Source organism: Rhinolophus sinicus, linkage group LG09 (genome assembly GCF_036562045.2).
Source record: "Rhinolophus sinicus isolate RSC01 linkage group LG09, ASM3656204v1, whole genome shotgun sequence".
NCBI classification, from domain to species: domain Eukaryota; kingdom Metazoa; phylum Chordata; class Mammalia; order Chiroptera; family Rhinolophidae; genus Rhinolophus; species Rhinolophus sinicus.
Genome location: NC_133758.1, coordinates 32,351,406 through 32,369,419, shown reverse-complemented (window position 1 = coordinate 32,369,419; position 18,014 = coordinate 32,351,406). Strand labels below are relative to the sequence as shown.

Below are 18,014 nucleotides of genomic sequence, written 5' to 3'. Positions count from 1 at the left end.
GCAAACAAACAAACAAACTCCCAGACTAATTGCATCTACATAATAAAAAATGATGAATGCAATTGTTTGAAATTCAGTGAGTTTTGCATGTAATCTGACAAGCTTATTCTAAAATTTGTATGTATCAAAAATAGCCAAAGAAGTCTATAAAATGAAAAGAAGAGGGAACTACTAAATCAGATATCAAAACATACTATGAAGCATGCAAATTAGAGAAATGAGATATTGTAATAGAGGTAAAATTAACCAATGAAAGGAAAAAATCCAGAAATAGATAAAATCATTATAAAAACTTAATATATAATAAATACAGCTAATTTCTAAGAAATGATGATTTTGCAATAAATTTCATGTTGAGAAAAAGAATTTCCATATTTTTACAAATGAAAATTGCTACCTATTTCAGTCTTACACACAAATAAACAATTTCATATTGTTAAACAATTAAATCTCAAGTGAAAAACTTTAAAATTCTACAAGAAAATGAAATATTTTATATGACATTGCAGTATGGAAAGATTTCTTAAACAAGATGCCCAAAATTTAAAGGGAAAATGATAAATTTAAATCATTAAAATTAAAAGTTTTTACTAAAAGGTATCAGAAGAAAAGTAAAAAGAGAAATCAAACTGAAAGAATATGTTTAAAACATATGTAACAAACTAAAGATAATGATACAAATAAACCTGAAAGAAAATGGGGAAAGATACACAAGCAAAGAAGAGAAGGAACATTCAATAAGTATATGAATACTTAATAATCAGGAAAATGTTACCCCTTGGTTGTGGCAACTGGTAATTCAGAGTCCTAATTGCAGAAACCCACAATTAGGCTAAAAAATGATAGTTTTAAGAAGCCATCTGAAGTTGAAGTATCACAAAATAGTCAAGAGAAAATTGGTAAAGAGGTACTTTAATGAATTGTTACATAATTATCCAAAAATTTAAAAGTTCTCAGTAAGTGAATAATGAATAATTAATATTCTCAGTTTGATGTTCTTTAGAGTGTAATAGAAAATAATGTATTTTATACTAATAAAAACAGGTTACTTAAGTTTTTAGAAAAGAGCTGTGGGGACAGAGCCCCAGAAAGCAGTTTCCAGGCTCTCGGCTTCACATAGAAAGGTGTTGGCTCAGGTAGTAAATGGCCATCAACTGTGATTGGATGGCCATCAGCTGTGGCTAGTTGGCTGTCAGCTGTAACCAGTGAGCCATTGGGCACTAATATAATTGCTGTGGCTTCGCTAGCAGAAAAATGGGGGCTAGCAAGAAGATGGTGGCTGAGCCTGCAAGCGGTGCAGTGAGGGTTGCGAACAGTGTGGCTCCTGCTTCCTGTGTCTCCAACCCAGCCGCCAGCCAGAATATAGTAGTATGACTTCCCTATCTATGGCTCCGTGGGTGTTCCCTTTTGGCCTCACCATATCCTGTGTTCTTATGTGGGGAGCGGGACCAGAGACCCCGCATAACTCCCCGCAGGCCGCCCCGCACGACAAGAGCTAAACTTGGTATGGAAAAATATTTTAGAATAAAATATTACCCTAACAACATTTTTGAAGAAGTGATGAAGCAATAAAGAAAAATTATTTTAATCAGTCTTTGATGTGATGTGAGAAGGCAAAATTTCAGGTACCTGCCATTCAGATAGTCAGGATACTTAAATGGTTAACGTAGGGAAGGTCCACAATACCAGAGAAAATTTTTTTACATTCATAACTACCCATCTGAAATATTTAGACAAGTTTTGAAAACCTCCCAAAGTCACTTTAAATTATTTTAAATAAAATTCCTATTATAATTAAGCTTAGAATTTCACTATTGCCATAAATATTTAGAACCATTGATTACAATTTATAACATAATCAATTAAATCCAACTAACCAAAAAATTATATGCATTTCTGATTTCTGTCTCTTCAAAGAGCAAAGAGAAACATAAGTTGAGTAGGGGCTTAAAAATGTCAAATAGGACATTAAAAAATTACACTATAGAGGAAATCATACACCCTATTTACTCTAAATAACATTGCCTATAAATTCCTCTTGATACACATAACATTCTAACTGATCCTGGTTTTTTGACTCCATATTTGTATTGGGAAATAATTACCAATATTTTAGATATTTACATGCTATTTAAATTTTTAAGGCAAAGAATGTATTCATGAAACCTTCTATTTTCCACTCTAAAAATAAGGAAAAAAAATAACTTTATTTTGGGAATCTCCTTTTTATTGTAAAATATTTGTAGATGTGGAGTACTAATTCTGAATATTATTTCTCACAACTATGACCTACTTTCATCTGGAAAGAATACTCATACTTTTAATTTACAGTCCATTTGGGGTTTTCTATAGCTATCCTATTCAAAAGTACACATCATTTGAAAACACAGGCAATATTTGTCAAATGATATGACAAATTTTAAAAATTCTAAGAAGTACATCCTTCCCATGTTCTAGAAAAGTAGCCTCATGTAAAAACTAACATAATTAAGAAAATTATATCTGAATCCATCCATTCAAAAGTATTTATTTAATGCCTATAATGTGGCAGGTACTGTGTGGTAGGTACTATAGTTAGTGGGTATTATAAATAAACTCTAAGTTCTAAAACCTTACAGTCTTGTGTGTGTGGGGGGGGAGGGAGAGAGAGAGAGAGAGAGAGAGAGAGAGAGAATCAAAATTCCCAGTAGTGGTCAGTAAAATGTCTCACGAGATTTCAAGGGAAGACATCTATCCTAAGCTTTGTAGGGCAAAGATGGTTTTGTGGGAAGAAGTGAGAGTTAAACAGAGACGGAAAGGAATTGCATGGGTTAAGGCCCTGAGGTAAGAAAGTTAAAGCTAGAGTAGAGCATACGAAGGGACATGCAGCTTAAGAGTAAATATTATTTTATAAAGGAAATTTTATGTCAAGTCAAAGAGTATGAATTAATCACGTGGCAAGAGAGATTCAGAGGAGGGTTTAAACAGATTACTGACAATAGATTCTGAAAAAGAAGGTATATGGCCTGTTTTATGGAGGATGGATGGGAGAAGAAAATGACTAGAGAAAAGGAACCAGTGAGAGAGCTCTTAAAGTAATCCAGGCAAAAATGAAAGTGCTTGAATGAAGATGCTACATATGGATGGAAAGACTTGTTTGGATTTGAGACACATTGCACAGGTGGAACCGAAACAAATCTGTAATTGCATATAACTGGTGAGCAAAAGTGAATAGTCAATATAATTAACCAACTTTCTTGCTTAGGTCATCCAGTTAATAATATGTCACTGACTGCACCTGGAAACACAGAAGAAAGAAGAAATAACTAGTTCACTTTTGTATATTTTAAATTTGAGGTACTTTAAGGACATATATAAAAAGATGTTCAGTAGGCAATGGGTGTATGGATCTTAGAAAAAAGTGAAATCTGAGTTGGAAATTTCAATTTGGTATACACATATCACGTATAAATGACATAAATTCAAATGGGGGCACTCACAGGGAAAAGTGAGTAAGGAGAGGACATGGCTGGGGAACACCAGTATTTCCCATACGGCCAGAGGAAATAATGGTGTGCCATAAAGACTGGAAGGAATATCTACCAAAGTAGGGGAAAAAGCCTGTTGAGAGTCAAGTTAACAAAACCAAAAGCATAGGAATAGGATTTTTCCATAAGGAGAAAGTGGTCAACAGTTTCATTTCCAATATTATACAGAGCTGAAGTTTCCTTTTATTCACTTATTTTAATTTGTGATGTGTATGCACATGTGCCTGTATATCTCAGTGTTGTTTCAATGGTGCATCAGTTACTGTGGCATGATAAACCACTCTTAAGCTTTGTGGCTAAAAATAAATCCCCATTTTATTTGCTCATAATTATGTCAGTCACTAATATAAACTCAGCTCAGTTAGATGGTTTCTGTTCTTGTCTGGGGTAACTAATGTGACCTCAAACTGATGCAGTATGTATGCATCTGGCAGCTAGACTAGGGTAGGTAGTTCAAGGTACCCTCACTCACAAGTCAGGTGGTTTGTGCTGGCTATAGGTTGGTCCTTTCTCTCCACTTAGTCATCGCCCTCACAAAAGCTAGATTAGGCTTCTTTACGTGGGTGATTTATGGAAGCAAGAGATTAAAAGCAGAAGATCCAAGTCCTCTTAAGACTTTGCTTAGAAACTGTATATTTCTTTTGATATATCTGTTGTTTAAAACAAGTCACAAACAAGTCACAAGTCCAGCTCTGCTGGTTAATGGGAGGAGGCGTAAAGGAGAAGGGTAACCATTTCTAATCCACCATTATCTTACCTTTGACCCCAAGCATATACGTGTCTCCTATATGCAAGGACCTTAAATATAAGTGATAAAACCACCCAATTCACTGAAGAAAACATAGAACTAAATTTTCAAGACCTGGGATTTTGCAATGAATTTTTAGATGTGACGTCAAAAGTATGAGCAACAACAATAACCACAAAAAGGATAAACTGAACTTCATCAAAATTAAAAAGTTTTGGACATTAAGGGACATTATCAAGAAAGTGAAAGACAATCTACATAATGAAAAAAAAATGTTTGCAAATAATATATCTGATTAGGATCTAGTATCCATAATATATAAAGAACACTTACAATTCAATAACAAAAATGGATGACCTTTGAAAAACAGCTTGGTGGTTCCTCAATAAGTTAAACATAAAATTACCATGTGTCATAGCAATTATATCCCTAGGTATATACCTGAAAGAATTGATAAAAGCTATTCTAACAAATTCTTGTACATGAATACTCATATCAGCCATATTTACATTAGACAAAAGGTGGAAACAACTCAAATCCCCATCAACAGACATATAAACAAATTGTGGTATATACATACAATAGAGTATTATTCAGCCATGAAAAGGAATGAAGTACTGATATATAGCAACGTAGATGAAACACAAAATGTTATGCTAAGATAAGCCACACACAAAAGATCACATATTGTATAATTTTATTTATACAAAATAAATTAAAAATAGGTAAATCCATAGAAATAAAAAGGTTATTGTGGTTGCCAGGCCAGGGTAGAGAGATGAATAGGGATGATATCCTTAATACGTATGGGGCTTTTCTTTGGAGTGGTGAAAATGTTCTGGATCTAGACAGAGGTGGTGATTGTGCAACATTGTGAGGGTACAAAATGTCACTGAGTTATTCACTTTAAAATAGTTAATTTTATGTTATGTGAATTTCATCTCAATTAAAAAAAACTATGGGAACTGGATTAAGTATAGACTTTAGCTAGTAACAATGTATCAACATTGGTTCATTAATTATAACAAATGTACAATATTAATTTAAGATATTAAAATAGGAAGAACTGCGTCCAGAGTATATATGAGATCTCTGTATTACCTTCCAATTTTTTTAAAAAGTCTCAAATTGTTTTAAAACTAAGTTTATTTTAGAAAACCAATACTATTTAGGAGGAGAACATAAAAATGAACTACTACCAATTTAAAAGAAATTATTTTAAAGAAGATAAAAGAATATGATTGGCTTTTGAGTCACAGGGTTAAAACCAATTAGTATAATATGAAACCCTGGAGTTCTTTTGAGAATTGTAACATTTTGGACTAAAAAACAAAAGAGAATTCAAAATGCAAAGTGTCTGAGCTTCCAAGTTATTATGGCAGTGTTATGGATTGAACTGTGTCCCCTCAAAATTCCTATGTTGAAGTCCCAATCTCTGAAGTGGCTGCATTTGGAGGTAGTTAAAGGATATAACTAAAATAAAATTATATCATAAGAGTGGGGTCCAATAACCCTGGTGTTATTATAAGAAGAGGAAGAGATTCCACAGCTTGCTCTCTCACCACGTGACAACAGTGTTTGCAAGCCAGGAAGAGAATTCTCAATAGAAACCAACCCTGACAGCACCTTGATCTTGGACTTCTAACCTCGAGAGCTATGAGAAAATAAATTTCTGTTGTTTCAGCGACCCAGTCTATGGTATTTTGTTATGGCAGCCTGAGCAGACTAATACAGGAAAAAGTCTGAGAGAACGACTCAGGGTTATTTCTTATGCAAACCAAAGCACCTCTCAGAGCCAAGAGCTCAGAGTAGAACAAAGTGACAAGGAGAACAACAAATTTGTAAACTATTCCCAGGAAGCAAAACTGAATCATAATCAAGAAACATTCCTTGGTCCCAGATGTGGTTGACCTAACATCACGTGCCCTCACAAATTTCAGAATTGTATGCATCAGTAAAAGCTTTTCTTTTTTCCCTTTTTTGAATGAGCATGTTTATTGTGATCATTCTGTCCGTGCTTCACATTGTATGCTAAGTGTGCAGAAGCAGTATTTAACTTGTCATATTAAATCACAGATATCTGGGTCAAAAGAAGCTGCACCCAAAGAACATTATCTGCATCAGATCGGTTACAGAACATGTGATTGTGGACCTCTGCATAAAACCGTAATGGAATAAAACTTTTGGGGAGCTGATGATTATACTTTGCATTTAGACGAGTTGTTAATCATGTTGCCAATGGACTGATAGATTGCTACATAAATTATCCCGAAAGAATCATGTCTCCTGGCATCCACATCTTGTCTACTACACAACCACATTAAGAGGGGGATTGATTAAATGCTTTGCTTTGGCCAGTGGGACTTCAGCAAACATAACATAAGCAAAGCTTTGTTAAGCACTTGAGCATTGAGATTTGTACTCTTAGAATAGTCTCCCAGCCACTAGACATGTGAGTGAGGCATCTTTATCACTATTCTCAGTTGAGTCAGTACATGCGTGCATCCACATGATTGGCTCCAGGCAAGAACCAACAAAATTGCCCAGCTGAGCCCCAAACGAATGGCTCAATTGTAACGAAATAAATGTTTGTTCTAGCCACAAAGTTTTAGAGTCTGTGTGTTTGTGTATAACAACAGATAACAGGAAAAACAATGGTTACTTTTATAAAGGTATTTTCATTAGAATGATGGGGACCAAATCCAGATTTCAATGAATAAATGAGCAATTGGGAAGTGAGGAATCCAAGATACTAAATTTAGACAACTCTTCAGATGGTAAGTGGGACAGTAAGAGAAAGCAAAAAAGGGATATATATTTAAAGGTATGTGTGGTATAAAAATTTCTTGAAAACCAGAGAAACATCAATATTTTAAATGTTGACAGAAGGGAGTTAAGAAAAAAGGAGATTTGGAACACAGGTTGGTGAGAACACCTGATGATAACAAGCTCCTCGCAAACACAGAAGACGTAATGCAAATGAAAGTAATAGCGATTGGTGGGGAAAGGAAATCTTCCATAGAAGGAAAAAAGGAACAATGTTTGTGGAATTCAAGGGTGTTCATACATGAGATAGCAGGAGTCTGAGGCATTTGTTATTATATTTCTCATTTTCTTGGGGAAGCAAAAGATACATGAGTAGTGAGATGGAAGATTTGGAGACCTGCACAAAGGAAAGGACTGGAGTACATACCAGAGAATCCTAGAGAAAGTTCTGGTTGACAACCAGAATAATTTCGGGACACTGGTCTCATTGAGGTTAGAGACCACAAATGCCTAAGATCTCAAATTTGGTTTACTGTGTGATGTTCTCCAGAACTATTAAGCAGGCTGGGGGTAGGAGTGGAGATGTCCAACCATCAGTGAGATCTCACCAGGGTTGCCATTTTATCAGACTAGAAGAATAACAGGATAAAGAAGTAAAGGACCAAACATATCAGTTGGTGAGTGTTTTAAGACATGAACTGATGAGGCTAGGAAGTAAAGAAAAATGGAATGCCAGAATGGGGAACAGTAGATATATCAGGATTTGAAGTGTCTTTAAGTTTCAAATGAAATATAATTGAATTAACAAAACGAGAGAATTCAAAGTATCAGAAATGCGGTCAAAAGGTTCAGATGATTAAATGTCAGGTTTCAGAATTAAAAACAAATATGAAATGGAGTAACTAAGCAAAGTCTTCAATTGGAATTCTAAGCATTTTAACATTCATGTGTTTTGGTCCTCATAGCTGACATACTCTCAGGGATAGATGACCCAGCACAGTGATGAATCGGATGTCTGGGATCTCAGACACTCCTCGTCTGGATGCTGGCTTTGCCACTAACTGTGTGATCTTAGGGGAAATCAACCTCTGGAATTGTTTTCCTCATCAGCAAATTGGGGATAATAGTGGCTTCTGCCTGACATGATTTCAATAAGGAGTCAATGAAATCATGCATATTACGCTTATGATATAAAGTAAGCACTTAATAAATATTAGCTTTACTATCATCTTATTGATGATGTTATAATATCTGTACAATATAATCTTTGTATTCTAAAGAATGATTTCTAAATACAGATTTCTAAGTCCACAACTTAGGATCGTTTGACTTACTGTTTTTCAACTTTACAATGGTGCAAAAGCAATACTCATTCCGTAGAAACCGTACATCAAGTTTTTAATTTAAATCCTTTCCTGGGCCAGCAATATACGGTAAGATACTCTCTCATGAGGCAGCAAGCCATAGCTTCCTGTCAGCTTTGCAATCACAAGGGTAAACAACCAATACTCTACAGAGTACTCATTGTGTTGGATGATTTTGTCCAACTGAGCATGTTTAAGATAGGCTAGACTAAACTATGATGTTCAGTAGGTTAGGTGTATTAAACGCATTTTCAACTTACAATGTTTTCAACGTGTAACCCCATCATAAGTTGTGGAACATCTGTACTTTCTCTCTATGCCATTCTTTTAAATCATGGTAACATCTTAACGATTTGCATTGATTAAATGAAGAGGAAATTTTTTACTTCGGTAGAGATCATTACAAATTAAACAAAACTATCTCTAGTCTAGGAGAATAAGGTGGCAGAAAATAAAACCTTTACTAGTATGGGAAGTTATCTAGGCAATTATTTCCATCATTTTGCAGTGTTTCCTTATTCTTTGCAAAAATAATAAGTAGAGAAAATGTTCATAGTAACACTACTCTGAAGAATTTTCTTTTCAAAATTCAGAACTTCAATTAAACTGCAATGAGGATATGGACAAGCTTATTATGGCAGCTTTATCTCTGCTAATCACAGGCTCTCCAGTGTTTATTCTGACACAGTAGAAAATACTGTGTTATAATGGGCAAACAAACTATAAGGGCTGATCCAAAAAAGATTGATCTTTCATTCATCTAATGTATTCCATACCTAATATAGATTATAGCTTTATAATTACTTAGAGAACATGATATAATAAAAGATTAAGATTATCCTGATTAAAAACAAGCATTATCCCAAAAAGAAATCTCACTCCCATCAGCAGTCACCCTCAGCCCTGGGAAACCATCAACCTGCTTTCTGTCTCAATAGACTGGCCTACTTTGGACATTTCATATTAATGGGATTATATAATGTGCAGGCTTTTGTGATTATGGCAATAGTTACACAACTCTGAAAATACACTAAAAACCACTGAATTATATACTTTAAATGGCAAACTTTATGGTATCTAAATTATCTCAATAAAGCTGTTTTTAAAAATTTAGCAGTTTGTAGAGAAACACAGTGGACAATGTAGACAAAAGTAAAACTATTGCAAATTAAAAGAAGAGGAAAAACTGCTTGGCCTAATGAGGGCATCACTTTCTCCCTGTCCTTGACCTCACCCTACCCCATCATAAATGCACTCCTCACAGTTCCCAAGAGAAACGTAGCTTCATCAAAAACAAACAAACAAAAACAAACAAATAAGTCACAGTGGACTGAACAAAGTGAAGATCAGTATATTTTCAGATTTGGGTGCTTTATCAGGAGATATTTAATGGGGGACGAGATAAGCATACCAACATTCACATCATAGGTGTACCAAAAGGAGAAGAAAGACAGCAGGAATTGAAAATTTACATGAATAAATAATGATGGAGACCTTCCCTAACTCAGCAAAGGAAATGGACATTCAAACCCAAGAATTGCAGAGAGTCCCAAACAAGTTGAACCCAAAGAAGCTCACACCAAGAAAATTATAATTAGAATGCAAAGGTTAAAGACAAACAGAGAATCCTAAAAGCAGTAAGAGAAAGGCAACTAGTAACTTATAAGGGATTGTCAGCTGGTTTCTCAACAGAAACTTGGCAGGCCAGAAGGATTGGCACACAATATTGAAAAGCAAAGACCTACAAACAAGATCATGAGTACTCTACCCAGCAAAACTATCATTTAGATTTGAAGAACAGATAAAGAGCTTCCCAGACAAGAAAAAGCTAAAGGAGTTGATCATCACCAAACCAGTCTTATAAGGAATGTTAGAAGGACTTCTTTAAGATGAAAAAAAAGATAAAAAATATGAATAACAAAATGGCAATAACTACAAATATCAAAAATTACTTTCAATGTAAATGGATTACATGCTCCAATCAAAAGACAGGGTGGCTAAATGGGTAAGAAAACAAGACCCTTACATATGCTGCTTACAAGAGACCCTCTTCAGATCAAAAGATACACACAGACTGAAAGTAAAGGGATAGAAAAAGATGTTTCATAAAAATTGAAACAAGCAAACAAACAAACAGACAAACAAAAAGCTGGGGTAGTAATACTTATAGCAGACAAAACAGACTTTAAAACAAAGAAGACAAACACGAGATGAAGAAGGATTTGGTAATCCTAGGTCTAGGCATTTATCCAAAGAAACCCAAAACGCTACTTCGAGAGGACATGTGCATCTATATATTCATTACAGCATTATTTAAAATAGCTAAGATATGAAGGCAACCTAGTTGTCCCTGAATGGATGTATGAAGAAGAGGTGGTACATATATATGATGGAATATTACTCAGCCATAAAGAAGAATAAAATTTTGCCACCTGCAAAAACATGGATGGACTTAGAGGGTACTGTGCTGAGTGTATTTAGTCAGACAGAAAAAGACTAATGTTATATGATTTCACTTGTAAGTGGAATGTAAAGAACAAAATAAACACACAAACAAAACAGAAACAAAGTCATAGATACAGAGAACATTTTGATGGTTGCCAGATGGGAGGGGATATCAAGGTAGGTGAAAAAGGGGAATGGATTAAGAAATACAAATTGGTAGCTACAAAATTGTCATGGGGATGTAAAGTAAAGCACAGGGAATATAGTTAATATGGTAACAACTATGTATATTGCCAGCTGGGTACTAGACTACTCAGGGTGATCACTTTTTAAATTATATAAATGTCTAACCAGTATGGTGTATACCTGAAATTAATATAAAACAATATTGGATGTCAACTGTAATATAAAAACTCAGTAAAGAGGGGAAAGTATAGGGGAATGAGGTTCAAATTTCCATATATAAAACAAAGAAATCTTGGGGATGTATTTTACAGCATAGAGAATATAGTCAATAATATTGTGATAGTGTGGTACGCTGTCAGATGGTTGCTGGACTTATCACGGTGATCACATTTTTAGGTATATAAATGTTGAATAACTATGGTGTACACCTGAAATTAATATAATATTGCATATTAGTTATATTTCAATAATAATCTTTTTTTAAAAGTAAAAAAGAAAATAGCAGATGTTTTGTAAATGGTAGTTCTGAATATATTAGATGGATAGATGCATCAGATGTATCTATAAAAGAAAGGCACTGCTTCAGGTATTCATTATTTTTCATTCAACAGACATTTATTGAGTGACTACTATGTATTAGATTCTGAGGGAGGCACCAGAAGACGGCACTAACAAAGTAACAGAGATAATATGATACTAATATGAAATGATATAAATAATATTATAGAACAATAGCTAATATATATTAATGTATATCTTATGCTGATTCTTTAACACAGTATCTCCATTCCCATCTAAGCCTGTAATTTTAACAAACACACTACAATGCTTTTCTTGAAGGAAACAAAACCCTAGATCAATCATCATCAGTGGCCACTAGAACCTTTTCAGAGCCTGAGGCAGTAACAGTGGTGCAGAAAGAGAAATAACACAGGTCTCTGACAAAGTTACCCTTCCATTTGGACACTCCAATTGTGCATTAATTGCTCAGAAATACAATCTTAATAAAAGGTATGAGGAGGTGTTTATCATTCCTAAGTCATCCTTTGAAAATAATTGAAAGTTACAGTGATTTCAAGATTGGACTCCCTTCAGAATAATAAAGGCAAACCAACAGGTTAAAAAGAGAAAGAAATGTCATATTCTTTTTCAACAGACCTATTAAGTATTTCTTCAGAATAAAACATCTCATTAAAAAGGGCACACTGTCCTTTTACACACTAATTTACTCGTCTAATCATCTAATTGGTTTAGTGTCCCAAAAAAGGATGTAAATGCTATTTGATTTACTAGTCAAGTTGGCTTATGGAAATTACTACTTAGCATGATTGCCTCTGGATAAAGAGCAAACAGGGTGGGGGGGGGATCTATTTAATGAGATCATTTCAGCCTTTCGGAGTACGACTATCAAAAGCATGTCTAGATTAGGAAATTATACAACTGAGCAAAGATCCTATAAAGTATTTCAACTAGCATAGAAAATAATAGTAACTCTTTGGGTTCTTTAAATAACAGGCCTTCTATAGGCTCTATAGAGCTTACAATAATGTTAGCATTTTATATATCTCTTACCTGTTTCAAATGTTCTTGTATTTTAGACTCTACATCTTCAATGTGTGAAATCATTTTGTTGACACATGGTGCTGGGATGTTTACTAATGCACAGCTGTGACGTCGACATGGGTAGCTAAAGTAAATGCCTTTATTCACCCCTAAAGTAGACAGAAGTTAGTTATCAGTTACATATAGTGTAGTAAGCTTGATGTCCAGAATATGCAAAAATATTCAGCTTTATTAATACTAATACTCAAAGATTTTTTTAACAAACAGGTTGATAAATATGGCACAATTACAAAGTAAACCTTCTAAAATTTAAAACCTAAAATAATCTTTTATGACTTAAAATGTAATAAAAATGAAACTAAAAAGCGAAAACAAAACTTCAAAGTTAAAAGGTTTAAGTGTTCCACAGCATCATGAACCATTGGGGGGAAAAGTAAAGACAAAAGAGAGAAAACATATTCATCCATTTGTTTCGAGATAGAGCCTGAATCACTTAAAAAATGACTTTGACATATATTTTAAATACTCCTTTCAAAGAGATTCCACATTTTCCAATGTAAATAATATCCAACCATTCATGCACTGAAGGAGTTTTTCCTTAAATCCAGCATGAGTTTCTCGCGCTAAAAAAATAAAAGCAGGTCCCCTTCATCCTCATAATAACCTCATTTTCTACCTTCCATTTCTGAAAATTGGAGTCTCATATCAAGAGTGATTGATGTTCTCACTACAGCATTCAAGTTGTACTCATCAGAAAATCCACTCAGTCTGATGTGCCTCAATGATTCTAATCCTGGCATGTCGGAATCAACTGAAGGTTGCAGAAGCACAGCAAAGTTGTCCATGAAACTCCACCAAAGTGCTTACTTACAGTCCTTTTGCCTCTAAGGACACTGTAGGGCTGGGTTATAGCTGCAATCACTGATCTGAAATGCCAGACACAAAACAGGCTTGGTGCCTCAGTGAGAACAGTGTGATGTCCTCATTTCAGTTGACCTTGAGAATTAGAAGTAGTGCTGTTGCCTCCAGCTTGTGCCTTTCGTTTCAATGCCAATCCACAGAGATGATAAAAATTTTGCATACCTTCATTTAAACTGCAATCTTGTAAATGTAGTCCCATAATCTCCTCCTCCAAAAACACAATCTCTGTGAAAATGGCATATCTGTTTCATTATAAATCAAAGTGTTGACTTTATCCCATATATATGAATGTATGTGTATGTGTATGTGTGTGTGTGTGTATTCTAACATTTTTTGAACACTAAAATCAAGTGCTAAACATGAGACTATGCTAAGTACTTTTGATGGCACATTTTATTGGACCCTCACAACAATCTTATGAAATGTGATTACTATCTTTATTTCATAGATGAGGATACCAAGGCTTAGAAAATTTATATAAATTGTCCAGTTCCATAAAGATGGTAGGTGGGAGAGTTGGCACTTGAACTGTATCTCCTTGGCCAGGGAGTGTAAACTATACTATAAAAGTTTTTACATTTTTTAAAATGTGGCAAAATAAAGAGGAGCAGTCCTAAAAATGTATTTCAGGGCATTTCAGATGTTTCACATATCACTTGTTTTTCAATTTTGAATATTCCCTCAATATATCGGTATCAATGTTCTGAAGTATTTTAGTTTGCTTTGAACATACTGGACACAAATATTTGCTATGACTATTTTGGGTGTGTTACATTCCATCTTTCCTCTTTAGTTCATATATATCTATATATCTATATCTATATATCTTAGCAATAGTCAAAGGACCAAGAACAAGCTGGTGAAAATTACATATTGAGCTCCTATCCAAGTATCTTGATAAGGGCATGTTGCCCTTCCTCTAGAAATAAGGTTTTAATATACATTTAACAAGCAGGCAGTTGTCCTTATACTTAAAACAATTGTTTTGCTTCATTAAATGTGGAGAAAACAAGGATAGTAATGACTCATTTAATATTTTCTGCATATTCTACTCTCAATATATTGCATGAATACTAATTAATTTCCATAGCACCCCTATGGTTTAGAATTAACATTTTACATATGGTAAAGTGGGGGAAATGAAATACTATGAAGTTAAATTTTGCACTGAAAATCTGTAAAAGACATATCATAAGCAGTACAAGCAAGAAACATAATTCTTGAGCTCTTATTACTATTTTTATTCTAATGTATGCATGATACATGTTAATACTTTACTTTCCATTTCTTTTTAATTTTACCCCTCTTAAAGAGACACCTAGATCACTGAATTAGGAGTCTATGTTCATTCTTTTTTTTTTTTTTTTACTTGACTGATAACTAACTGTGCTTCCTAAGCTGAAACTATTGACTCTCAAACCTCAGATTTCTCAATAAATTAATGGGTCAGTGGGGTGGGGCATTATATAAGATCTTTTCCCCCTAAAATTCCATGATACAATGAATTAGTGGTTTTAGTCAAATATAAATTGACAAGAACTCCTCCCAATGAGGGCTATGCGCAAGTGATCAGGGTGAGTATTTAAAGAACTAAGCTCACACAAGACTCTCCTCCGCTCTAAGCATCTGCCCAACTCCAACTCCCTTGCTGAAAATCAATGTATACGAGGGAAGATCCTCCTGGTCTTAGGTCAGAGTTGGTTTGTTGAGACTCTGCAGCATGAAACTTCCATTTGAGGAAAAATATGGACTGGCTGATTATGTTGGCAAATGAAATAGAAATATTATGTTCATAAACTATCAACTCTCCTTGCTCAATAATTTAATCCTCACATAATTTATTCAGCCAGCCCCAATAACTTAAGATGTATTTGAAATTTTAGAATGTTAAAACTAAAATCCTATCAGTGGATATGGGACAAGGAGTAGAGTGATACTAACTATAAAAGGCATGAATGAACTTTCTGGAAAGATGGAAGATTCTATATCCTTTTTAAGATAATGGTTAAATGGATGCATACATTTGTCAAAAGCCATTGACTCGTACACCTGAAATGAGTAGACTTTATTATACTTAAATTTTACCTCCATAAATTTATTTTATGAAAACACCACTAACCATAGCCTAGTGGCAGAATTCCATAATCTCCTATCATTCTCCTTTTCTCTTTAAACTCTTTATACTACAGAACATAGTAGACAATACTTCCTTGAAATACTTCCTAGGAAAGCTATTCCTCTTTAATAGCTTTCTATCACTTCTTCATTACCTATTTCTCCACATAGTCCTTAATCATGACTCTTGGTAAGAAATAATTGTCTCTCTTAGTCAGCTCCTCTAAGTGCTTACCTCCCAACTAACCATCTTTAGATATAACTTTACCCCGAACTTCTTGCCAAAATGTACAAATCTTCCAAAGCATGCCATTCCTAGAGCCTGGCCCTAGCACTGAATGTAGAATATGGAAGGTTGGAACTGTAACGTCCTTTGTAGAATGGGAGAACAAGAATTAAAATTAGAATGTACCCATAGAGAAGCTGATATGCCACACACAAAGCAACAACGAAATTCCTAACACCAGTAAACTAATATGCCAAAGCCAGAAAGGCTACAGAGGAAAGGAACACATTCCTACCATCAGACATAGAGCTGAAAAAGGAAAAGGAAACATACAGACAGAGCTCCAGGATGCAGGAATCCGATACATTCCAAGCAGTGAGAATGGTGCCTCACACAGCATGGATAATCAGGAACTATTTGGCAAATAAAAGAATGGTGAGAGAGTAAAGATATACCAACATAAAACTTTTGGTTACAGGCCCACCTCCAGTCTACTTGGTATTAAACATCTGGACTTTGTCAAGGCCAGCAAGCCAAAGGTAGTCTTGAAGGGACAAACCCATTTGCAAAGCCAGTATTTCTAAAACTCAACTGGCCTTCATTCTACTCAACCTCCTTTCCTTTCTTATCAATTCCCATTATCAAAGTACACAACAGTTAAATCATTGTTGAATCCTCTTTTCATTCAAGTTTCTATATCAATATATTACCAAATCTTAACAATTCCTTTGCAATGTCTCTTTGATTCCTATCTTTCATAGACATTGATCCTTCATAGGTCAAGCCCTATTACCTTAATCCTGGACTAGAATGATAAAGTAATCAGTCTCTATACTTCCACCTGCACCCAAATAATTCTGCACAGACTCATATTTCCAAGCAAAGGATTTGGTTATGTAACATTACACACACACACACACACACACACACACACACACACACACACAACCGGAGACTGAGAAATGAAGTTCACACTCTTGAGCTTGAAATACAGAATGCTTCTTGACTGCACCTGAATCATTTCTTCCTTCATATTAACCAATTATCTTTACATTTCTGAATCTTCCCTATACTACAGTGAAAGTAATCTATTTTTTCCATATTTTGTACTATTTCATCACTGTTATCTGACTCATTCTGTTCTTCTTGCTTAAATACCCTTATCACTTTTTACAAATGTATCCTTTAAGATTCAGTTCAAATTAGTCTTTATCCGTTAATCCTTAGAGACCATAAACACTGGTGTTACTCAAAACACTGAAGGTAATTCTTGCCCATACTATTCATTTGTCATGTACTGTGATATTGTGATTTATAATAAGTAATATATTTCTCCTTTGTCCTGTTTTTGACACAGAGCTTTTTCTCCTTTGTCCTGTTTTTGACACAGAGCTTCTAAAACTCTTGAAATTTCCCAAGCAATGAGAGCAATAAAGGTGGCTTCACTGTGTTAATGAGGTGACTTTTGGACGCCACCTAGGCATAGGGGCTGATTGCCAGGAATACCAACCACATGACTGGAAAATAAGAAATTTCTGTCCATTCCCCAGGGAAGAAGGGCTGGAGGTTGAGTCAATTACCAAAGGCCAATGATTTAATCAACCATGCCTAGTAATGAGGCCTCCATAAAAACTCAAAAGGATGGGGATTGAAGAACTTCCAGGTTGTTGAACATATGGAGATTTGGGGAGAGTGGCAAGCTCTGAGAGGGCAAGGAAGCATTGTGCTCTTTCCTCATACCTTGCCCTATGCATCTCTTCCATCTAGTGGTTCCTGAGTTATATCCTTTCATAATAAACTAGTAATTTAGAAACTAAAATGTCTCTTTGAGTTCTATAAGCCACTGCAGCAAATTAATCGTCGGGAGGTGGCATTTATTAAAACCTCTAATCTATAGCAGTTGGTCAGAAGCACAGGTGATAAGCTGGGCTCTCTACTGGCATCTGAAGTGGGAGCAGGGGCAGTCTTGTAGGACTACGCCCTTAACCTGTAGGATCGGATGCTATCTCCAGGTAGATGGTGTCAGAATTGAACTGAATTGAAGGACACCAATTGGTGTCCAAGAATTGCTTGGACACCCCTTGCCTACACATCAGAATTGAGTACAGAACGTTTTAACTACCCTTTGTCATCTCATTACTCTATATAACCAC

At 34.9% G+C, this 18,014-nt stretch overlaps 1 protein-coding gene across 1 annotated transcript in view; it reads right to left on the bottom strand.

Annotated features, from left to right (window-relative positions):
- The window catches only part of CCDC178 (coiled-coil domain containing 178), a 327,539-nt gene that overhangs the window by 305,114 nt on the left and 4,411 nt on the right, over positions 1-18,014 (bottom strand). Inside the window, exon 4 of the mRNA XM_074339729.1 lies at positions 12,609-12,748. Coding sequence (XP_074195830.1) covers positions 12,609-12,748 — 140 coding nt within the window. The remainder of the gene's footprint in view (positions 1-12,608; positions 12,749-18,014) is intronic.